We start from the raw sequence: 25932 nt of genomic DNA, 5'->3' as shown, positions 1-25932 counted from the left end.
ATATGATTCCAAATATATGACATTCTGGAAAAGGCAAAACTATAGAGATGGTAAAAAGATTGGTGTTTGCCAGAGGTTGGGAGGGAGGAGGATGAAGGGAAGATGAATAGGTGGCACACAGGGTAGTTTTAAAGCAGTGAAATTATTATTATGATAATGCAATGGTGGATACATAACATTGTGCATCTGTCAAAACTTATAGAACTGTACAACACAAACGGTGAATCCTAACGTAAACTGTGGCCTTCGGTTAATAATGTGTCAATGTGTTGTTTCATCAGTTGTAACACATGTATTACACTAATGCAAGATGTTAATATTAGGACAGTCTTATGGAGCAGGGGAGTATATGGGAACTCTACTTTTTGCTCAGGTTTTCTGTAAACCTAAAATTGCTCTTAAAAAAAAACTCTATTAATTTAAAAATGTATGTGTTTATTTGTTCACCAAAATGGTTAATGATTCGGTTCAGCATTTATTTACTGAGCAAAGACTGAACTGTGCTAGATTTTTATAGCCCTGTCCTTTAAAGAACTTACAGACATCCCTTAGCCAAAATATGTAGTGGTTTGAGATAGTCTGTGGTTATATCAGAGTGAGTTGAGTGCTCAGAAAGTGTTTTAAACTTTGAAAGAAGACCTGGTTTTGAACCCAGGCTTAACTAGCTACATGATCTTATACAAATTACTTAGGCTTTTAAAACTTCCGTTGCATCTACTGCATAAGGTGGTGGCTTTAAATGTTAGTTGAGTGCAAATAGTAGGTACTCAAATATTAACTCTAATGACTAGTTATGTTTTCCATTTAACAAGAGAAATGAGGAAAAATGGCTCTCATTTGCCTTGAATGTTCAGTCATATTTTGTCTGTTTCTTCTGGAATGCCCCCTTCTATTTTAAGATAACTAAGGGTCCAGCTCATGAAATTATTTGCTTGCTGATTTGCTACATTCCAGTTTCTGCTTGAAAGAGGAACTGCTTTTACAGCTGTCTTTGAGATCAAGTGGACAGTTCAATCATGCTGACTAATATAACACTTTTCTTACTGTTTAAAACAACAGCAACTAGTTTGTTTTTCCCCTCAATAAAACCCTTCAGTTAGAAGCTTACAAATAGATATCAGCTAATCCAAGCCTTGAAATCTAACTTTAATTTTAAAAATGGAGTAAGAACACAATTTTAATGATGTCTAGTGACTCTTTAATATTCTAAATAAGCCAAAATTTAGTATATTTTGCTCTAAAAATCTGTGTCATCATTTGTTTTCCAGTTGATAATGTTTTAAATATTATAAAATAAATCCCCCAAATTTGTTTTTTGACAAAAAATAATATTAATCTTTATTGGAAGATGACTGTAACACACAGTAAAAACTATTGTTTTTCTTACTAAAAGCTTCCAGCAATGTGAAAAGAAAAATTCTCAAAATGTGGGGGAAAGAAAAAACATTCAAAAAAGTATAACCATCATTTTGTGGTTAAACAATCTACTGAAAAATGGAAAATGAAGTAAAAACTATTGAAATAGGAGAGGTAAGCCTTTTAGTCAGTAGGGTTTTCTCTTGATTAAAGCTTGCATATAAATTGCTTTGGAAATAAATGGAAGAACTCTGTAGGCATAAACAAGACTATCTGGAGCGGGGGGGAAATGGTTGAAGTGAACTTGAAAATTATTAAATAACTGGCATTTAACATCAGGTAGATTTGGCCTTTTGCCTCCTAAAAGGAAGATACATTTTACTAAACAAACTTCCAAGTTATACAGTCCTATTGGCAACAGCATTATATAAACTGGACATTTAACATGTTCTCTCTGTTTAAGTCCAACACGATTTTTGCACATACTTTCTCATTAAACTGTTGTAATAGCAGCATTCAGTGGAGAACTAAGAATATTTCAGGCAGATAACTTCTATACGTCTTTTGTATATTAAGGGAAACACTGTGAGTTTTGTGTAAGCACAGTAAATTAACTTATTCCAGTTATTATTAGGACCATAACTCTCCAAGGAAACATCTTTTTAAATGTGTTTTTATGATGCTTTTTTTTTTTGCGGTACGCAGGCCTCTCACTGTTGTTGCCTCTCCTGTTGCGGAGCACAGGCTCTGGACGCGCAGGCTCAGCGGCCGTGGCTCACGGGCCTAGCTGCTCCGCGGCATGTGGGATCTTCCCAGACCGGGGCACGAACTCATGTCCAGTGCATCGGCAGGCGGACTCTCAACCACTGTGCCACCAGGGAAGCCCTATGATTCTATTTTAAGCTGAATGGTAGTAACGGTGCTTTTACTCTGAATTGAGTAAACGAAAGACATTGGAGGGTCTTTCTTAAAGAACGAGAATAACTTCATGGAAAACTTCTTTGAGAGTAGTTAACCCCTGAGCACTAAAGAAGAATTCACTATATAAGTGTAAGTGTAAGCTTCAAGGAACAAGTTGGATGCTTAGAAGTAAAAAATTTACCCCACCAACCTTCTCCCACATTTTCCCTACTATTTTTTCATCACGAATTTTTTTCACCTAAGTTATGCCAAACTGGAACTCCCTCTTCCTTTCTCAGTTGCTCAAATTCCTATTTGCTCTTTCAGATCCAGTTCCAATGTACTTAAGTTTATATAGGTTTTCCTGACATCTCTCACTTTAGGAGAGAGAGTGCCTTCTCCTCTTATACTTCTGCTAAACCTAGTATCATTTGTATTATAATCCAACAACCCTTTCTGCAATTAAATAGCCTACCAGTGTATTCATCCCTGGGGGACATACCATCATCTGTCCATTTGTATAAAGCCAAAATCCAAAGGGTCATCTTTGTTGTCTCCTTCCTTCTTATCTCTTCCATAGCTAGACCATTACCAATCATGTCAGTTTTTCCCTGCCAGATACCTTTATAAATGAGTTTGGTTCTCTCTATCCCCAGTGTCTCCACCGCAGTTCAAACCCTCATCATCTCTGCCAGAATACTGCTGCAATAGTCTTCTTTGGATCTAAAGAGTCTCTTGTAGACAGCATATAGTTGGATCATGATTTTTAATCTATTCTGCCAATCTCTCTGCCTTTCGATTGGAGACTTTAATCTATTTGCATTTAAAGTAAGAATGTACTGCTTTGTCATGTTGCATTATTGTCGCTTTTGTGTTGAGTTTTCGTAGTGGAATGTTTTAATTTTCTTCTTCCTTTTGCGTATATTCTTTGTGGTTATATTTAACATTCTAAAGTTGTAAGACTCTAATTTGAATTTACACCAGCTTAACTTCAGAAGCATTACAAAAACTCTGCTCCTTTACAGCTTCATCCCTAACCTTTTCATTTATTGATAGGACAGAATTATGTTTTTTTATATTATGTATCCAAAGACATAAACTAAAATTTTTTTATGCATTAGTTTCATATTATATAAAAAACAATATGTGGAGTTACAAAACAAAGTTACAATAACACTAGCTTTTGGACTAACAATTTTTTAAAGAAATGTATAGTCTTTTAAACCAAGTAGAAAACAGAAAGTGGAGTTACAAACCACTGTTACGATAATACTAGCTTTTATAGTTGCCCATATATTTACCATTAGTGAGATCTTTATTTCTTCATACTGCTTCAAGTTACTGTCTTGTGTCCTTTCATTTCACCTTCGAGATTCCCTTGAGCATTTCTTACAGGACAGGTCTAGTAGTCAGGAACTCCCTCAGCTTTTGTTTATCTGAGCATATTTTAATATCTCCCTCACTTTTGAAGGACAGTTTTGCTGCATATAGTATTTTCAATTGACAGGTTTTTTTCTTTTAGCACTTTGAATATATGGACCCACTGTTTTCTGCCCTCCTAAATTTCTGTTGAAAACTCTGCTGATAATCTTATTGAAGATACCTTGTATGTGGCTATTTGCTTTTCTCTTGCTGCTTTCAGGATTCTCTTTTTGTCTTTAGCTTTTGACAGATTGATTATAATGTGTCTCAGTGTGGGTCTCTGAGTTCATCCTACTTAGAATTTGTTGCGCTTCTTGGCTGTTTATATTCTTGTCTTTTGTCAAATTGGGGAAGTTTTTGACCATTATTTGTATAATCTCACTGTCCCTTTCTCTATTCTCCTTCTAGGACTCCCACAGTGCATATATTGGTCCACTTGTTGGTGGCCCAAAGGTTCGTTAGCCTTTGTTCACTTTTCTTCATTGGCGAATAAGGGTTCAGCAATGGCCATCTACCTCTGTGTCTGCACCTTTGTGTCTCCACATCCTTGATCAGAAGCAGCAATCAGTGATCAGAGCACAGATCCCTGATATTTGGAGGATGGGCCCTTATTGCCCACGGTGTCTCCTGCAAGCTGCATGCAGGCTGCTACAAGAACAAGTTCATGGCTGCCTGCCACTGGGCTGGGAGGTGGGGGGTAACTGCTGCTGAGCTAAGTAGAGAAATTGGTTGAAATTAACTTTGTTTAACATCCAAGCCTTTCTCTGGAAGTTACAGCCTTTAAAAAGACTTCAGAGTTCCAAAATAGTTATGTGAGACAGATTCTGTCATTGAATCTGTTGTCTGTGTTGGGAAACGGAATCCTGGTGCTTGCTACTTTGCCATCTTCACAGAATCCTCTCCTGCAATAGTCTTCTAAGTGGGAATATAACTCAGAAACAGCCAGATGGAAGAGATGCATAGGACAAGTATGTAGGAAGGGGTGTAGGGCTTCCATGCCTTCTCTGGGTGTGCCACTCTCCCACCACCTCTACGTGTTCACCAGCCTGGAAGCTCTGTACCCCGTACTACTGGGGTTTTTATGGAGGCTTCATCATGTGCGTGTGATCAATTATTAAGTCCATGTCTAGCCCCTTTCTCCTCTCTGGAGATTAAGAAACAGGGCTAGAAATTCCAAGAATATGGCTTGGTATTTCTGGTGACCAGCCCTCATCCAGGAGCCCACCAAAAGAGTCACCTCATTAGAACAAAAGACACTGCTATCACCCAGGAGAATAATTGGGACTTAGGAACTCTGTCATGAACTGGGGTCAAAGACTAAATGCTAGAACAAAATTCTCCTAGCACCGCTATTTACAAAAGTTTTATGAGCTCTGTGCCAGGAACAGAGACCAACACATAAATATTTTCTTTTATTTCACAAGGTACATAACTCTTGGATTTGACTCTTTTCCACTTGGCAAAATGAATTTAAGATTTATCCAGGACTTCCCTGGTGGTCCAGTGGTTAAGACTCTGCACTTCCACTGCAGGGGGTGTGGGTTCAATCCCTGGTTGGGGAACTAAGATCCTGCCTGCCTTGTGGCATGGCCAAAAAAAAAAAGTTGTGTAAATTAATAGCTTTTATTACTGAATAGTACTCTGTTCTAATGATGTACTATATTTTGTTTAACTGTTCCCCTATTGAGGGACACCTTGGCTGCTTCCACTTTCATGAATAAAGCTGCTAGAAACGTTTGTGTGCAGGGTTTTGTGGACATCAGTTGGCTAAATACTTAGGAGTGCTATTGCTGAGTCATATGGGAAGTCTGTTAATTTTATAAGAAATTTCCAAATTGTTTTCCAGAGTGGTTGTACCATTTTACATTTCCACCAGCACAGGCGTGTCCTGTGGCTCTGCATTCTCACTAACATTTGATAGTGTAGTATTTTTTTGGAATAGCTCAAAGAGCTATTCTAATAGGTATGTAGTGGTATCTCATTGTTGTTTTAATCTGCATTTCCATAATGACAAGTGATGTTCAGCATTTTTCATATGCTTATTTGCCATCCTTACATCTTCTTGATGAAGTGTGTGTTCAGATCTTTTGCTCATTTTAAAAATTGGGTTGGTTTTCTCTTTACTGTTGAGTTTTAAGAGCTCTGTATATATTCTGGATACAAGTCCTTTATCAGTTATGTGATATGTGTGTATTTTTCCTAGTCTGCAGCTTGTTTTTTTTTTTTTCTTCATTCTCTTAACAGTGTCTTTCCTAAAGGAAAGAATTTAATTCTAATAAAGTTCAAATTATCATTTTTTCCTTCATGTATCTTGCTTTTGGTGTTGTATGCAGAAACTCTTTGTCAGAGGTCAAAGAGATTTTCCTTTGTGTTCTCCTGCATGTTTTGTACTTATGTACTTTACATTTAGGTCTATGAACTGTTTTGGGTTAATTTTTATGTAAGTTATGAGATAAGTGTTAATGTTCATTTTTTGGCCTATGGTTATCCAATTGTTCCTGCACCATTTATCGATACAGACTATCCTTTCTCCATCTAATTGCCTTTGTACTTTGTGAAAAATCAATTTACTATATTTGCATAGATCTATTTTGGGGCTCTCTTCTGTTCCATTGAGCTATGTGTCCATTCTTTTGCCAGTACTACACTGTAACATTATAATATAGTAATTAGCCTTGAACTTGTAATGTGAGTTCTCTGACTTTGTTCTTGTTTTTCAGAATTATTTTGGCTATTTTAGTACCTTTACCTTTCCATATGCATTTTAAAATCAGTCTTTTGATATCTACAAAAAAGCTTTCTGGAATTTTGATTTGAATTTCTTAACAATGTGAACTCTTCTAATCCATTAACATGAGGTTTTCTTGGATTTTTTTCATCAGTGTTTTGGAGTTTTCCACATACAGTTCTTACACATATTAATATTTTGTTAGATTTATACCTGAGTATTTCATTTCCCCCCCAGTGCTATCCTAATTTTTTTTTTAAGTTTCAAATTCCAATTGTTCATTGCAGGTGCATAGGAGAACAATTGAGTTTTATATGTTGACCTTGTATCTTGCAACCTTGCTAAACTTATTAGTTCCAGGAGGGTTTTTTGGTTTTGTTTTGGGTTTTTTTTGTAGATTCTTTGGGATTTTCTACATAGACAATCATGTCATCTGTGAATGGAAGTAGTTTTATTTCTTCCTCTCCAATTTGTATACCTTTTACTTCTTTTTCTTGCCTTTTTGTACTAAGTGGGACTACAATTACAATGTTGTAAAGGACTGGTGAGAGAGGGCATCCTTGCCTTATTCCCAGTCTTAGGGGGAAAGCATTCACTTTCCATTAGAAGTATGTTAACTCTAGACTTTTTTTTTAATGTAATCATTTATTATTTTTAAATTAATTTATTTATTTGGCTGCATCAGGTCTTAGTTGCAGCACACGGGATCTTTTGTTGTGGCGCGTGGGCTCTTTGTTGCGGCTTGCGGGCTTCTCCTTAGTGGCAGGCAGGCTCCAGAGCACACGGGCTCAGTGGTTGCGGCACATGGGGTTTCTAGTTGTGGCACATCAGCTCCAGAGCACGTGGGAGCTGCCAGCTCCAGTTGCCCTGCTGTGTGTGGGATCTTAGTTCTCCCTCCAGGGATTGAACCTGCATCCCCTGCACTGGAAGGCAGATACTTAACCACTGGACCACCAGGGAAGTCCCAATAACTGTAGGCTTTTTGTATATACCCTTTATTAGCTTAAGGAAGTTTGCTTCTGCTACTAGTTTCTTCAGAATTTTTATCATGGATGAGTGTTAAATTTCATCTCTTTTTTATTCTGTTTGGTCCTCAAATCAAATAGGTCATTTAATATGTCATTAGAACTTGTTTTTTCTTACATAGCTAAATTTAAACAAAATTAATCTTTATTTTTGATAAAAGGAAAACTCTAAAAATATCTAAATACATATTTAATATGTAACATGAGATTAATACCTCATTTTATCATGAAATGAATAGAAAAGTAAGTAAAGACAATTTATTATGTAATTTAAAATAATATATTGATTTTTTTTACCTTAACTTCAATTATGTGCTGTACAAGACAATGAAAAATATTTCAAAGCTTTGCTTAAGGGGGGATGTGAAGTTCTCTATTACTATTAATTTTAGAATAGTTAAGACATTGTATAATTTATAATCATTGTATAATTTACATCAGTTTGAGAAGTATCCAACTTATGCAGTGGACTTTAATTTTTAAAAGTCATTTACATAATGTTGGGAATTTCATGACAAAAAGGTATATTATGTAACATGGCTTCCTATAATTTTGAAGTGCCATCTGATGTCATATCCTTATAAAATTTAAATATTAGTTTCTCTGTATGTTAGCGGTAAAAAATGGATACAGAATAACCTGTGTGAGATCCATGGGGCACACTTCTGCTCAGCTTTCTGTTGTAAATGGGCAAAAGGTTAAGCCATCAGTCCATTTCCCAGTGTCTATTGAACAGTGTCTTTCTTTGTGTTGCTTCACTTGTTAGAGCAATATAGCAAGTGTTATTGAGAGGTGAAACAAAGCAAGTCTTACATCAGACACTGATGGCTTTTTTAAAAGTTGGAATGGGATATTATTGGATGTTGCAAAGAGTATATTGATAATACATTTTTATAGAAACCACTGCTCCAGAGTAAACTGTATTGGAAATCAAATCAACATTATGTATTAGTGATACTCATGTAAATATAAATATTATATCTAATGCATCAGTTTTAAAGAGTAATGTAATGTAAAGTAATGTTGTGGGCCAGGGAAGTGATTCAAAAAAAAAAAAAACCATTTAAAAAAAAATTACCAGCCATGGGGTTTATCTTCCTTAGCCATTTACTTGTGGTAGATTTTACTTTCTACACAAGTAAACCTTTTATTCATAAGATGTAGCTTTAAGCATAATGTAAAAGGTAAACCAATTAAGTATAGAATGCTTTCAGAAGCATGAAGTGTTATTTAGGACCTTTCTTATAAGGGCCATGGAGTATTTCTTGAGCATCCATGCAGATTAGATCTTGAACAGCTGCATGGAGCACACAGAAGCTATGATTCCTGTCTCTCTGAACTAACTTGAATAAAGTCTTTCATCTAAAGATCTCACTGTTTGTCTATTTCATGAATCCCTCATCTCATCTCTGAAGCACTCCATTCAGTTTAGTACAGTTCAACATTGTGGTTTAGAGCTCTAGAAATTGCTCTTGTAACTTATAATGCACAAAAGTAACAAGTTGAAGTAATTTCAAAAAATTTTAAAGAATTATATAAAATCTACAGTGATTTTGTGGGCAAAGATTTAGAATGATAACTAGGGATTCTAATTCAAACTTAACTAGATTCTAATTCAAACTTAACTGTGACTTTAAGTAAATTTTGTATGTTCTAAGCGTCCAATTTCTCTGTAGTTATAACAGGGACTAACAGAATTAAGAGAAATAAGTGTGTTGAGATGCTCGTTAGTAAGTTCACTTGTTTTATATAAATTTACAGTGCTGTCATTCTGCCCTCTTAGTCCTTCTCATAATCTGAGGCTCCTATCATATCCCATGTTCTATAAAAATTGTTCTGCAACCACTTTAGCAGTTATTAAACTGAAAAAATCACTATCATATTATTGAGATGTAAATTTGTTAAGAACATATCAGATGATCCTTTCCTCCTCTGGGTACTTGTATCACATATTGCCACTTATTTGGCAACCCATCCGTTGCCTCCCATTTTATGCTGTATGCTTCCTATTCTTGTCTACATATTATGAGTTCTTTGAATTCAGGGATCTTACTTGAATCTTCATAAAAATTAATATGTACTGCCTTCTAAATATGGAATAAACTTTTTTCATTGCTTCAGAGTATCTTACACATATGTTCCCTTTCAGTAATGGACATGGTCAAATTTGACTATAATTTTACTAAGGAACTTATTTATTTATTGTATAAAAACCATCTGGTCATAATCTTAGAAATCTGATACATGTTTTTTTTTTATTTGAGTATATGAAAATTAGGGAACATTTCTAACTCAGAATGGCAAAAACACAAAAGGAGTTTGAGTATTATACATTAGAAATGGAATAATGTAGGTGGCATTTATTCGTGCAATCAGGGAACATTGTTGCTATCAGCTAAATACTAGGCTCTTTGCTATAGCCTGGAGACATAGTGATTAAAAAAAAAAAAGAAAGAAAGAAAAAGACAAGATCTGTACCTGATGGAGCTTATAGTCAGCAAATAGGCAAAGCATATTTAAACCAGACAGTAACAATGTATAAGGGTTATGAATACAGTAGGCTGATGAGAGAGAGAGCAACTGACTGAAGGGTGAGCTACTTTGTATACAGTGATTCGGAAAGCCCTTTTAGAGAAAGATACAAAGTAAGACCAAAAGGATAAGGAAGTACCTAGATTGTGGTCTGTAAATATGGTTTCTCTCTGAAAGTAATCAGAATTCCTTGGAAAACTAGCTTACTGCAGATCTGGAATAGGGACTGTAAAAGAAAACAAAGAAATTATTAAAGTCTATTGGGGTCATGATATGGGAGCCAACTTGGAGGAGCTCCCACTGACCACAGATGTAGCATTTGGAGCATCAAGAGAATTGTGACTGCAGTAGATTGAAACACATCCATTATTCAAAATATGTGAGTTCATAATGTTACTTTAAAAATTCATTGTTCACTTTTGGACCAAAACTGGACAGCCAAGTATTTATCTTGCCTTTCCTCTGAGAACTGTACCTCAGCATACCCAAACAGTCCAGGAGGGATAGTTCTTTAAAAAAGAATTCAAGCTAATAAATGCAGAAATAATGATAAACTATTCTCTCTCTTTTTTTTTTTTTTTTTATGGCGGTACACAGGCCTCCCACTGCTACAGCCTCTCCCGCTGCGGAGCACAGGCTCCGGACGCGCAGGCTCAGCGGCCATGGCCCACGGGCCCAGCCGCTCCGCGGCATGTGGGATCCTCCCGGACCGGGGCACGAACCCGTGTCCCCTGCATCGGCAGGCGGACTCCCAACCACTGCGCCACCAGGGAAGCCCTAAACTATTCTCTTTTAATGAAATGAAACCAAACACTTAGACATTTAAACTTTCCACATTTTTCTTTATATACTTTTGAATATTTTGTGTTCGGAAATTTAAAAATCAGTTTAAAGGAGGGGCAGCAAGAACTCCGCTGGTAGGAATGGGAGTGGTGGGAAGAGATTTCATACAAATAAAGAACGGTGTGAACAAGGTACAGAAGTGAAAAAAAATTCTGTACGTATTCAGGGAAGACTAAGTAATTGTATTCCCCAAAGTGCAAGGTATGTAAGTGGAAGTATTGTGGATATGCAGTTATATGTGAGTTTTCAGAATACATAGGACCTGAAAATAGTGAAACCAAACTATTGCCAAATTCAAAAGGAACTCGAGATTCAAAGGAGCTTCTCTGTAGTTCCTGCTACCCTTTGGGCTCATTGAAATAATGGTAAACAGAAACATTCAACAATGGATTTAATTAAGCCAAATTGATTTGGCAGCAGACCTTAGTAGAAAGGTACCATGTATAGAATGCACCACTGATTTTACTTGAGCAGCTTCTGCTTAAAGTAGGCAGTCAGTTAATGTGATTGTTCTTCATCTCAGCATTTTATTTGTTCTTTTTAAAGTTGCATATATAGAGATGAATATCCCAAAGTTAATGATTTCTGATCCATTACATTGGACCCTGTTACAGTGTTAGGGAACCGCATATGTTTCCTTCTAAAAGTAGTATGTTCTATATTCAGAGTGAGTAGTTTAACCTTGCCAATAAAATCCTGTACCTATTATGGATACTCTGTTTTGTCCAGGTTCATGTTTGTATGGATAACAATAAGTATTTCTTTGTGAAACTAATTTTTTCATTTTAAGTGATTTGTGCCATGGTATTATTTAAAAAGAAAAAAATTCTTAAAGTCTGTCTTGAAAATTACTAGTATGGAATAGCAACAAGGTTTGTCCATTAATTTTACCAGCCAGTGTTTATCTGTCTGCTCCAAATTGAATGTGTTGTAGTCTTTCCTGGTATATGAGTTTGACTGCTGGGATTCAGAAATGCAGTATATGCCGCAGCAGAGGAGTGATGGAAAATTGAGATGTCAAGCTGAGTAATCAGAGCTCTGTGGAGGTGGACAGCTGTGTTCCCTGTGATATACCGGGGTAGTTCGTTTTTATGGCTGGTCACATAGTTTGGTGACGTGGAAAGCATTTCAATTAAGTTTCAATTTTCTCATCTTTATACTCACCTTTTTCCTAAAAATGAGGACAAGAGAAGACTTTGAAAATAATGAAGCAAGTTATGGTGTTCTACCATTTATCATTGGTTCTTTACTTCTGAATTAAATTTATATATGGAAAGATGGGATTTGCTAAGTAATGTATTTTAAGGAAAAGAGCTTCCTTTATAGCACAATACTTATTTTATAATTTATATTATATTTTATTATATTAAATATGTATTTTTTAACAGGGTATCCAGAAGTTGGCTAGTCAATATCTGAAGAGAGATTGGCCTGGAATAAAAGCTGATGATCGGAATGATTACAGGTAACTTAATAAGTAGCTCTTGCCCATTTTCTTTAAAACTGGTTTCACACAGAGCCATGTCACATATATACAACATAGACTCCAGTTTTTTTAAAAATTGCTTCTTTCCTCTGCTGTGTTTTTAGATATAATATCAAAATTATCAGACAATGTTAATGTTCTACAACATATATATTGTATATGAAATAGATCATTTTCATATGTCTTAAGCCAAGATTCCATTTTGTTTAACTGATACCCACATAAGGAATTTAAAGCAGATAGATGACAATGGAACACAAATTGTTTCCTCAGTGTCCTATAAATGAAACACATTATCACAACAATAATGAAACAAGATTGTAATTTCTATCATGATTATTGATTCTTTACTTCTGAAACAAATCCTACATTTGGAAAGATAGGGTTCTGTGAGCCTAGGGGAAAAGAGTTTCTAAATTATATATATTTTATATATATGTATATATACATAGTATACAGACACACCCACAAGGTATCTAGAAATTGATTAGTCAATATCCCACATACAAATTTTAAAGAAGGTAGACAACAATGGAATATAAATTGTGTCTTCATGCAGATGTCTTTAAAATATTTATAATTTTGTTTAGAATTTGGTGTCTTTTTTGCAGTTAATTTGGAAGTATTTATTAGCTTTTGTGCTCAAGACTGTCCTTAGTGTTGAGGGAACCAGAAGTCAAAGACAGGATTTCAGAGCTTGCAGTCTGGTTGAAGTTAAGACTAATTATTACTCATGAAACAATAGCAGAGAATTCAGGGTAATTAAGAACTCAGTATTGAAGTGTGTGGTTTGGAATCTGAATATGAAATCAAGTTGCTGGATCATCAGGTAATCTCTTAATGGAGATGGAAAACTGCAGGATACACAAGAAACCTTAATAGTTCTTCACAGTTGCAAGACTGATAACTTGGAAGGTGGCATGATAGCTATAAATAATACATCTGTAGTTGCAATATGGAATAATAAAGCAAAACAGGAAATAAATATAGGAATTTTCTTGTGGACTTTTCAGTATCTACAAAGTTCAGCTAAGGGGGGAAAAGAGAGGAGATGAAACCCTAGGCGAAAGAGACAAAGCAGAGCAAAGCCTTGAGGTGAAAGTGAGAATGATATGTTCAGTATTGCTGGCATGAGGAAAGCCTGACAAGGAAGAGACTGGTTGCTAGAGAGTAAAGAAGGACTCCAACTTACAGATAGGTTCTATTCCAAGTTTGTTTGAAATTCAGGATGCAGGTTACCAAAGAAATAAGGATAAGGTTCTGCTCCCAGGCTAGCTTATGCAACCTAATTTTTAAAAGTATGTTAAGCCAACTTTTACTAAATATTTACTGTATACCAGATACTATGCTAGGAACTTTATCTCCCTTGATTATCAAAACGTGATAATCAAACCTGTGAGGTACATATGATTATCCCCTTTTTATATATGAGGAAACTAAGTCTTGGGTTGTATGCTTTACTCAAGGTCACACAGCTATGTAAACACTCAGTCATTTATTCATTCATTCTTTCTTTTTTCATTCTTTTTTTATTAATTAATTAATTAATTTATTTTTGGCTGCATTGGGTCATTGTTGCTGCACACAGGCTTTCTCTAATTGCGGTGAGTGGGGGCTACTCTTCATTGTGGTGTGTGGTCTTCTCACTGCGGTGGCTTCTCTTGTTGTGGAGCATGGGCTCTAGGCGCATGGGCTTCAGTAGTTGTGGCATGCGGGCTCAGTAGTTGTGGCTCGTGGTCTCTAGAGCGCAGGCTCAGTAGTTGTGGCACACAGGCTTAGTTGCTCCGCAGCATGTGGGATCTTCCCAGGGTCGAACCCCTGTCCCCTGCATTGGCAGGTGGATTCTTAACTACTACACCATTAGGGGAGTCCCTCATTCATTCTTTATTTATGAGATAGATGTGAAATATCTACTTACATGCTAGTTGTTAAAGTAGACTTCAGGATTAAAGAGAGTAGAAGGTATGGTGCCTGTTGTTAAGGAGCTTAAAGGAGATAGCCACTATAAACAGTTGCGATATTGGGTAGTAGTAGAGGTGCATTGGGACTGTAGAGGAAAACCTAGGCTTCTAGAGCTGAGTCTTAAAGGATGTGCAGGAGTTTGTCAGCACTGGGCAGAAGGAATTCTAAGCAGAAGTAACACCTTAAATGCAGGGAGACATGAGAAAATATGAATGTTAGGTAGCAATGAAGTGTGTATGGGTTGGAGGGTAAGAGGAGTGGTGGACCTGGAGGATACCTAGATAGGCATCATGAAGGACTTTGCATATCACAGAGTTTCTTTTTTATTCAGAAGATAACAGAACCATCAAAGAATTTCCATAAGAGGAGTGACAAGTTCAACATACTTTAGTAACTGTATGAAGGTGGACTAAAGGGATATGAGGAAGAATTCAGAAAGAATAGAATTGCAGGAATTTAATCCCTCATCATTTCTTATTTGAACCATGAAAATTATAGTAGAAATTAGGCTGTGGGGCAGATTTCAGAGATATTTAGAAAACTGAAGCTAGAGGACTTGCTATTGATTTGGCAGTTTTGTTTTTGTGTTTGTCAAATTTGTTCTGAGACAGACTACAAACAGTTTTCTGTAACTGTCAAACTATAAAGTAGTTTTCTCAGTATCTAAAATAGTTCTTGGAACATAGAAAGCATTTGATAAATATTTACTAACTGAAGGACGAAGTAGAGGGAGGGAGAGGAAGGGTTGTAGAATGACTCCCAGGTTTTTTAACTTAGGCAGCTGAGAGGATGGTGGTGCCATAGTGAAAAAAGACAGTAGATCAGGATTGAGGGTGAGAATGGCAGTTGCCATTTTTTGTTTGTTTATTAGGAGTTTATTTCAGCTCCAGTCAATTAAAATTTCCCTTTAACTTTTTTGTGTTTATATTTGTATTGTTAATTTAAAAATTCTTACCCAAATAATGCATGCTTGTTGAATGTGTAACAGAGTATAAAGTGTACCTCATCCTCTTTGCCAAGCATCTTCCATTCACATTTCTACTAGAGTAATTGCTGTTAGAAGTATGTGGTCTTTTCTTCCATATTTTTCCTGTGCAGTGCATACATGAACATAAACAGTTGTGCTGCTTTTAACAGAACTAGAATTATTATATACATATGCTTTTGTAATTCCCTCCACACATACACCTTCCATATACACACCTAAGGAGTCTATTTTACTTTATTTTTTATTTATTTATTTTTATTTAAATATGGTTGATTTACAGTGTTATGTTAGTTTCAGGTGTACAGCAAAGTGATTCTTCAGTTACACATACATATATTTTTTTCTGATTCTTTTCCATTATAGGTTATTACTAGATATTGAATGTAGTTCCCTGTGCTATACAGTAAATCCTTATTGTTTATCTATTTTATATATAGTGGTATGTATCTGTTAATCCCCTACTCTTAATTTATCCCTCCCCCTCCTCTTTCCCTTTCGGTAACCAGAAGTCTGTTTTCTCTGTCTGTGAGTCTGTTTCTGTTTTGTAAATAAGTTCATTTGTATTATTTTTTGGATTCCACATATAAGTGATATCATGTAGTATTTGTCTTTCTCTGTCTGGCCTACTTCACTCTGTATGATAATCCCTAGGTCCATCCATGTTGCTGCAAATGGCAATATTTCATCCTTTTTAATGGCTGAGTAACATTCCATTGTGTGTGTGTGTGTGTGTGTGTGTGTGTGTGTGTGTGTGTGTGTGTGTGTATCAATCACATCTTCTTTATCCACTTATCCGTTAATAGACACTTAGGTTGCTTCCATGTCTTGGCTATTATAAATAGTACCACTGCAAACATTGGAGTGCATGTATCTTTTTGAATTAGAGTTTTCATCTTTTCCGGATATATGCCCAGGAGTGGGATTGCTGGATCATATAGTAACTCTATTTTTAGTTTTTTAAGGAACCTCCATACTCTTTTCCATAGTGACTGCCCAGTTTACATTCCCACCAACAGTGTATGAGGGTTCCCTTTTCTAAGGAGTCTATTTTAGATGTCCCTTCAAGTCGGTTTGTTCAGGTTCCCTCTTCTTTTTAATGGCTATGTTAGTGCCATAGTGTGGGTAAATTATAGTTTGTTATCCATTTCTCTGTTGGTAGTTAATTACTATTGCAAATAATGCTGCAGTGGATAACTCACGTATGCATATAGTTATATCTTTGTGCATTGTGAAAGTATATCTATAGGGTTAATTCTTAGAGGGGAACATGCTGGGTCAAAGGGTTTATACATTTAAAATGTGAAACTATAAATTAACCTTCATAAACTCTGTCTTAGTATATTTTACATGTCTTCAAATTTGATTTGAAACTACCCATTTCTTTTTTTTACCAACAGGGCACATGGTCAATCTTTGAAAATTTTTGCCAGTCTGATGATACATGCACCATTTAATGCCATTAAACCCACCCCCGTTTGCCTGGAAACTAGACTTCTGTAATAATACTTTCTCTAAGACCTTTTTTTTTTTTTTTTTTAATCTTTGAGGACAGGTTTTTCAGTCCTGTCTTAGTCTGTTCAGGCTGCTGTAACAAAATACCACAGACTGGGTGGCTTATAAGTAAGAGAAATTTATTTCTCACAGTTCTTGAGACTGAAGTCCAAGACAAAGATGCCGGCATGGTCAGGTTCTGGTGAAGTCCCTCTTCTGAGTTGCAGACTTTTCAACTTTTAGCTGTGCCCTTACTTGGTAGAAGGGGTTTGGGAGCTCTGTGGGGTCTCTTTTATAACGGCACTATTCTGCCTTCACCTCTGCAAAGCCTCACCTCCTAATACCATCATCACCTTTGGGGATTAGGATTTCCACATACGAATTTCAGGGGACCACAAGCATTCAGACCATAGCAAGTCCTTTCTATGTAAATATTTCTTGGAGTTCCCTCAGCTCTGTTGTGACTGTTTTAAGTAATCTTATCTATATTTCTATCTTTAAATATTGCCTATTAACTAGTAATGATCTGTGTTTTTATTAACTCTTCAGCTTGGGAACCAACAAGTCAGCTGCCTCCAACTGTGACTTCTTTTCAGACCTCATCTTCTGTTAGGAATGTTAAGTAGCTGCTTCTTTGTCTGTGATCTCTCCCCTTCACAATTTCATTGCCACAGTACCACCAACCTGTACGTCTGTATGTCTTTGTAAAATAGGCCTACTCTCATCCCCTACTTGAAAATCTTCTATTGTTTCTCCTTGCTAATAGTATGAAATTAAAGAAATTTTTTTTTTATGATATCAAAAGCCAGGAAGAATCCTGACCCCAAATGACCTTTCTTTGCTCCTTTCTGGCCATTTCTCCTTTTTTCATGCTTGGTTCCCCAACCCTTGGGCACCTTAAGCTGCAGTTGTACTGCAGTTCTTATCACACCTCAGCTGGACTGATATCAGTCATTCTCCCTGCCTTTACTTCTGTTACCTAGGCTGAGGATAGTCTCCCTTCCTACTACCAAAAACAGCAATACATGAACACTTATTTATTAAACACCATACTTTCTCCTCTTATCAGTCACTATGTAACTTAATCTTAGATTATGAATTTAACTTGTCACATTTTCTAGAGTCCCCTTGATGTGTGGTGCTGTATTCCAGGCCAAGGGTAGATCTGTGATTTTTGTTTGTTAAACTTTTGTTTTTACTTAAAAAAAAATTATAGATTCATGTGCAGTTTTAAGAAATAATACAAAGAGTGTTCTTATACTCTTCACCCAGTTCCCCCAGTAGTAATAACTTGCATAACTATAATACAACATCACAACCAGGAAATTGATATTGATACGATCCACCAATCTAATTTAGAATTCACCAGTTTTATATGTACTTATTTGTGTGTATGTAAGTGTATGCATATTAAGTTCTGTGGTGTTTTATCACATATGTAGATTCGTGTGACCACCACTACAGTCAAAATAAATTTGTTGGTTTATTTCATAATAAAAATTTTCCCTGATAAGGTTTTCTCTGTTTTCCAGTGTAATAGTCATATGAGAAATAGTTCACAGCGAGATTTTAGGTGGTATATGGATCAATATTTTTGAATTTTACTAATTAAAACTTAATTATTATGGCAAGTTTTATTTTTCAATTAGAGTGGAATATGAAGTAGTAAGATACATATATTTTAGTTTAAAAGGTGAGTCATTTTAACAAAAAATAATAATGGTACAGGAGATAAGAGGCACACATTGTGTAAGACATACACAAAGAATTTAGTATACACCTTTTTTAAAGTGAAGAGACTCTTTTTAAAAATTCTTTAATAGTAATGCTGGACCTAGAACAGTCTTATGTCAGCAGAAGAGCAGAGGTTTGGGAGCCAGACAGATCTGGGTTTGAATCTAATCTCCATCATTCCCTCCTCTCCTTCCTCCTATAAATATATATTGAATGAGTGCTTGCTGTGCCAGACCCTGTTCTAGGTGCTGAGGATACAAGAGTGAATAAAACAAAGCTTCTGCTGCATGGAGTCTTCATTCTGGTGAAAGAAGACAAGACAATAAGCATATGAGTAATTAAACATTGTCACTTGGTGATAAGGACAGTAAGCATAGTTAAAAGAAAACAGAGTACCAAGAAGTGGTTGGCACTGCAGTGGATATACTGTGTAGAGCCTAGACTTTAGGGAGACAAGAGCAAAATCAGAGAGAGGTCATTTAGGCTATTATAGTAATCCAGGCATGAGATAATGGTGGCTGAAACCAGGGTAGTAGCAGTGGAAGAGATAGACAGTAATCAGATTCCATTATATTTTTAAAGTCTAGTGAACAGTATTTCTTGGTGAATCAGATGTGGAATATGAGAAATAAAAGGAGGAATCAATGATGATTCTAGGGGTTTGGGCTTGAACAACTAGAGGTTTGAGTAGCTGTCAATGAGATGGAATAGATTAACAGAACAGGTTTTAGGGAAATCAAGAATTTGTTTTTGGACATGTTAGTTTTAAGATACCTACTAAATATCCAAGTTGGATATGTTAAATAGGCAACTGAGGGGTTAGGGAAGATGTCTGAATTAAAAATTCAGGAATAGTCAGCATAGTGACAGTATTTAAAGCCTTGAGACTGCATGAGCTTATCTAAGGAGTGTAAAGAGAAGAAGCTGACTGTGGGGACACTCTAGCATTTACAGGGCAATGAGATGAAGAGGAACTAGCAAAGGAGCCTAAATTGTGGCTAGTGAGATAAGGCTAGACCAAGAGAGAGAGCTATCCTAGAAGCCAAGTAAAGATAACATTTCAAGAAGGATAAACTAGGTCAGTACTGCTGATAGACTGAATAATAGGCCCAAAGCTTGAATTGACTATTGGGATTAGCCACAGGGAGATCTTTGATGACCTTGACAAGTAATTTCAGAATGGTGGATGCTAAAACCTTATTTGAATTGAATCAAGAGTGACCAGGAGGAGAAGTGGAAACAGTAATTTCAGACATTTCTTTTGAGGAGTTTTGCTGTTAAAGGGAGCAGACATTGGGGTGGTAGCTGGAGAGAAATGGAGGGTTGATGGAGGGCTTTTTTTTTTTTTTAAGATGCAAGACATTATATGAGTATGATCCAGTAGAGAGGGAAAAGTTGATATTGTAGGAGAAAGCACAATTACTGGATTGCTGTTGAGTTAGAGGTTATATATACAGATGTGAAGGATTGGCCTTCAGAGCACAGGTAATTCATTGGAGTAAAAAGAGGGATGACACAGTGTATAGGTGCAAAAGCAGGGAGATAGGTAGATGTGGAGGGAGCATGTGGACATTATCTTCATACTTCATTATCAGCTGAAAGTGTGGTCATATTAGAGGTTTGAGATGAGAGGAAAAGGTGGGAAATAATTATCTAGAAGAGTGAGCAAATAAGTGGATTAGGGGAATATAGTAGGATCGCTGGGGGGCACTAAGGGATTATTTGACGTCAGTTGAAAGTGAGACTAGGCAGCATGATTATTGTTTACTCCAGCAACGTTCTATTGCACAGGCATTGGTATGGTGTAAACAGAATTTTGGATTTAACCAAGTTTGGAATTTGTAGATTATAATGACCGAAAGAGGACTTCCCTGGTGGCGCGGTGGATGGGAATCTGCCTGCGAAGGCAGGGGACACAGGTTTGATTCCTGGTCCGGGAAGATCCCACATGCCATGGAACAACTAAGACTGTGTGCCACAACTACTGAGCCTGCGCTCTAGAGCCCATGTGCCACAACTACTGAGCCCATGTGCCGCAACTGCTGAAGCCCGCGTGCCACAACTACTGAAGCCCGCGTGCCTAGACTCTGAGCTCCACAACAAGAGAAGCCACCGCAAGGGGAAGCCCACGCACCGCAACCAAGAGTGGCCCCCACTCGCCACAACTAGAGAAAGCCCGTGCTCAGCTAGGGTGTACATTAGTGGGTGATCATAATGGTGGACCATGAAATCTAGGCAGGGTAAGGAGCTGTAAAGGGAGATTATGAGAGGGAGTGAAAGACAGTGGAAAGGAGGTAGGATGAAATGGATTGTGGGTTCTGATAGGGTTGAATAATTGTTGAAGTGAGAATCCTAAAGGGAGTGAGTGGAAACAAGAGGTGTTGGTCAGAGATTAGATGATTAAATTGGTATTAGAACAGAGGGGTAGTTATTGTTAATGGCAAAGTTTAGGTTATGACCATGAGAGTACTATTTCCTGGTGAATAGCTGTAGAAAAATTTCAAAACCTCTCCAAGCCTTACTTTTTCTCCTCTGCAAAATGAGGATAATGCCTACTTTACAAAGTTGTCATGAGGATTAAATGATATGACAGATGTAAAATACATGACATAGTGCCTAGCATGAGATAGGTTCTTAAAAGAATTTTCTTCTTGTCTTATATAATTTTGAGCCTCATTTCCTGACCTGAGCAGAATAACAAAATACCATAAATGCTTGATACATTTCCTTATGTTTCAAAATTATATATATGAAGCCTAGTGAAATAAAATTTTTAGAAAATCACTCTATAACCCATTATTATTTTTTCACAATTGGAATGAAAAACACCACTGCCATTGGACCTACCACTATTGTGTTAACAAGAAGTACTTCTATTTCTTCTACAATTCTGTGACTATTACTATTTATTCATTTAAAAGAATCTGTGTGGCAAGAATTTTCACATCATTTTCATTTAATTGTTAAAATATCCCTGTGAGGTGCATGGTGCTGGTATTTTTGTTATTTTTCCATTTGCCAGTTGAGGAAATGAAAGTATAGTGAGATGTGCTACATACGATTATATTGGTTAAACTAGAACTTGAACCCAGGTCTTCTGACTGACTGGTAACCGAATTTCGTGAGTTTCATGGTGTGTCATTGTTGTGAATATGTTTGCCTGCTATTTATTTGTCTGCTAGTCTCTAAAGATCTCTTTTTAAACTCTGTAATGAAAGGATTTTTCTTTTTGTTGTACAGTCCTCATAATTTATACATTCATCCATTCATTCATTTTTTTTCATTCAACACATACTGATTATAACCTTTCTAATGGTTAGGCCATGTGCTAGGCCCTAGAAATAGCAATACAATTGTGAGAAAGACATGTACCCTTTATGAAACTTTTACTATAGTGAGAGGGACAAACATTAACAATTAACATAAAAATATTTATAATTGAAGGAATAGTGCTAGAACCATGTGAACAAATAACAGGGAGGGACTTGATTGAGTCTGTGCATTGGCTTGGTGGTGATCCTGAGACTTCCCTGAGGAAGTTACGTTTAAGTTGAGGTTTGAAGGTTGAGCAACAGTCAACTAGATGAAGAGGTAAAAGGAAAAGGGTGCTACCTAAGGGACGAGCATAGTTTCCTCCTTATTCCCCTCCTCTGTCCTTCCTTCTTTCCTTTATTCCTTCCTTCCTTCGGATTACAATTCATAATTGTCCTTGCTCATTTTCATTATGATTTAAAAATGTGTATTAAGTATAAATTAATAATTGCAAAACATAGTACTGAATTTTTCTCTCGGTGCATTCTCTGAGAAAATCAATTATCTGGACTGCTTAGGAGGTTCTGTGGTAAGTTTACATTCTAGATTCCATTGGTAGTCATACAGTAAGGTCATGGAGGACATTAATTTTGCTGGGTTTTTATTCCAGTTTTATTGAAAAATGATTGACATATATCACTGTATAAGTTTGAGATGTACAACATGACGGTTTGATTTACATATATTGATAAAATGATTACCACAATAGGTTTAGTTAACATTTATTACTTGTATTCATTTTGCTCTTCTTAAGCCCATCATTGCTTTTATGCTGACAGTTTTTGGTGGCACAACACACTGACTCTTTTTTCCAAAGGGAAAGTAATATACCTCTGCTTAAATAAGTGAATATTTCCATCAAAACTGATGTATTTGGTGTATTACAAGCTACTAATCCATTACACAAACTATTCCCTTGGTTGAGAAGTGCAGTTTCAAGTTTTTTTTAGTTCCAAGTAGGATGGAGACCCAGGCAAATTTTCTTTTTCTTGTTTTCACACTGTCATCCATTGACCCACAGCTAGCATTTTATGTAACACACGGTCCCATACATTGCTATAGTAGGAAATCCACGTGACACAAGAAGGGAAATCTTAGGAGATGGATATTATAATCTATCAGTGCAAGTATCTCTTTTTAACAAGGTACCATTCATTGTTATGGTAAGTTATAAAATATGTTTATAACTAGTTTAGGAGCATATTGGGACTGACTAAGGCATTTAGCAAAGCAGAAGAGAAGGTTTGAAAAGGAAGTTGGCTACAGAAAGCAAAGGATGAATAATTCTTTGACTTTACCAAAAGATTTCTGAGAGCACATTTATCAAGTAAAGGTGATGGGACTTGCTTGGAATGACTCCAGGCTGCAACGTGATGCTGGCGAAGCATTATTACAACAGAGAAACAGATGTAGAGCAATGATACCATAGACTTCTTTTCTCTAACAAATAGACTTCTCAAGAACATAAGCAGTTGTTCATGATTTTTTTTCCAGCACATCAGTTTATGTAAGAGAGCAATATAATATAGTTGAAAGAAAATGTACTTTAGAGGTATTCGTCTGTATCTCAGTATTGCCACACTCTATTGTGATCTAGAGTGATCCTCTAAATCAGCGGTCCCCCCACCATCACCGGGCCACACAGCAGGAGGTGAGCGGCGGGCGGGCGAGCTAGCAGAGCTTCATCTGCTGCTCCCTGTCGATCACATTACCACCTGAACCATTGCTCGCATTACCGTCTAAACCATATTCCCCCCTCTCGCCCCCCGTCTGTGGAAAAATTGTCTTCCATAAAACCAGTCCCTGGTGCCAAAAAGGTTGGGGACTGCTGCTCTAAATCTATCTGAGCCTCAGTTACCTCATCTGTAAAATCAGGAAAATAGCATAATGAAATAATGAAACTTGATATTCATAATGATACTCCTGAAACAGTGAAAGGCCTGGAAAGTCTGAAGTATTCACTAATTTTTATAGTGTTAGCTTTGTCTAGAATTGTAATCCTTGTATCAGTTTACTCCAGTATCAAGAACAGCTAGTGAATCAAAATAGCCCATTGTCAAGCTATAGAGGAATAGAGTGTATTCCAAGTTTCTACTTGTTATATATGCTAAAAATACTACTACCTATGAACCAATATAAATACACTTTAAACTATAAAGAAAACATTTATTTTGTCAGTGCTAGCCAGTGAGCAAAAGGTTAGACAACTTATTCTTCCTTTCCTCTGCCTAATACTTTTCTGTCCCTCTTTGAATTTAGGAGCATGTATCCTGTTTGGAAATCTTTTCTCGAGGGAACAATGCAGGTAGCCCAGTCTCGGATCAATATATGTGAAAACTATAAAAACTTCATTTCTGAGCCTGCAAGGACAGTGAAAAGCCTAAAAGAACAGCAACTAAAAAGGGTATTGTTTCTATTTGTTCTTTTCTTGTATGCATTTTAATATCTCACTGCTACATTTATAATCTGCAAGATTATGTTAAATTGCATTGTACACTTCGAGTTTTTCTATATGGTCCAAATGTTTCTGATTTTAACATGGATTTTCTGATTTCAACATGTTTCTTCTAACTACTGTATTTTATTAACTGACAAAGGTGAGTGTAATTTGAATCTGTGGACATTCTGAAAGCTCAGTAAACACTTCTTACAAATATTTTTCAGCTTAACTCAAGTAAATAGATTTACTTAGTTTGGTGTATATTAAAATAGTTACAGTGTTGTTAATCCCACTAAGTCTTGAGAAAATTGGTCTTAGTTTCAACTTGACCCATTTTGCATAATAATTTAAAGGAAGTTGACACATTGTTACTGAGTCTAAGCTCGCTATGCTGGCTACACACAGTACAGGCCAGTAAGGAATGGCGACTTTATTCGGAAAGCTGGCAGACTGAGAAGATGGCAGATTAATGTCTCAAAATAACCATCTTATCAGGGTCTGGATACCACTTTCTTTTATAGAACAGAAAGCGGGAAGAGGTGAGGAAGTAAAGTGAAAAGGGGTGTTAGTTTTGCCTGGCTTGGCCAGCATTGGGGAGGGGATGGGTTAATTTCTTCTTTTCTGAAGCCACTCACAGGTGGGCCGGGTCAGACAGTCTTCTTGTGAGCTGAACAAAGGCACTTTAGTTTAACTTTCTGGCAGAGGGTCAGGGTTCCCCGAGGCAGGCCATTATGTATGATTATAATAACAAAAGCAACGAAAAGCAAAGGTTAAAGTCAAAGAAACAGATCCAACATGGAGTCAAAATTGGCTCTTCCCTGTTACCATATCTTGACCATATATAGCAAACTTATTACCAAAAATGGTTTACTCTAAAGTTTAGCTATATAGGTTACATAAAAGTTTTTAAATAGATCTGTTTCTTTGTACAGAATTTTAAAATTCATAGAAAAAATCGTTATTAAATGTGATTTTTATGAAAAGCTTGCTATTGAAAGTAGGTGATTGAATTGTGTCCTTTTAGGAAAGGACACAGTTTTACAAAATTAGAGATTATCATGATGCCTAATAAGCAATTAAATTTTTCTTATAGAAGTATTAATACTTTAGAAAATATTAAAGTGATTATTTAAGGAAATAACATTTCACAAGCCATCCATTGTTTTGATTCTAATTGTCCTTTGGATTATCACTACTTTTTTACAAACAAAAACAACAAAAACCTAATCTTCCTTGTTTGCCAAAGATTATTTTAGTAGCATGAAATCAATATGTTAAATGTATCTCTTTCAAGCACTCACGTAGTATCAGTGGGTTTTAACATATTTGTTTAAGAATGCCTCAGTTTTATCTTTGCTCAAAATTATCTCTTTCAAAACAAACATAGCGAATAAACTACTGACCGAACATTGCTTTCTAATGGAAGAAAAAGCATTGTGTGTGTGTGTGTGTGTGTGTGTGTGTGTGTGTCCATGTCCATCAGTGCCTGCAGAGAGAGGGTGGGAGACAGGTAGAGAGTTGATACTACATCCTAACTGGAAGGAAATACGATGTTTCAAATAGCCAATGCATTCACCAAATGTAATTGAATTATTGGAAGTTCTACATTTCTCAGTATAGAAATTTTTTTTTTTTTTGGTTGCACCATGTGGCATGTGGGATTTCAGTTCCCCAACTGGGGATCAAACCCACACCCCCTACATTGGAAGGGCG

At 36.3% G+C, this 25932-nt stretch overlaps 1 protein-coding gene across 3 annotated transcripts in view; it reads left to right on the top strand.

Annotated features, from left to right (window-relative positions):
- FCHSD2 (FCH and double SH3 domains 2) overlaps positions 1-25932 on the top strand; it is a 294342-nt gene that overhangs the window by 109506 nt on the left and 158904 nt on the right. For all 3 annotated transcript variants that reach the window (XM_089915292.1, XM_022593750.3, XM_022593747.3), the window contains exons 4-5: positions 12195-12271; positions 24039-24183. In XM_089915292.1, coding sequence (XP_089771418.1) covers positions 12195-12271; positions 24039-24183 — 222 coding nt within the window. The remainder of the gene's footprint in view (positions 1-12194; positions 12272-24038; positions 24184-25932) is intronic.

Source organism: Delphinapterus leucas, chromosome 7, assembly GCF_059928025.1.
Source record: "Delphinapterus leucas isolate spDelLeu-1000000601 "Yukka" chromosome 7, BTC_Dleu_Yukka2, whole genome shotgun sequence".
In the NCBI taxonomy this organism is placed as follows: domain Eukaryota; kingdom Metazoa; phylum Chordata; class Mammalia; order Artiodactyla; family Monodontidae; genus Delphinapterus; species Delphinapterus leucas.
The sequence above is the reverse complement of the archived record's forward strand: the minus strand, read 5'-3'. Positions and strand labels throughout refer to the sequence as shown.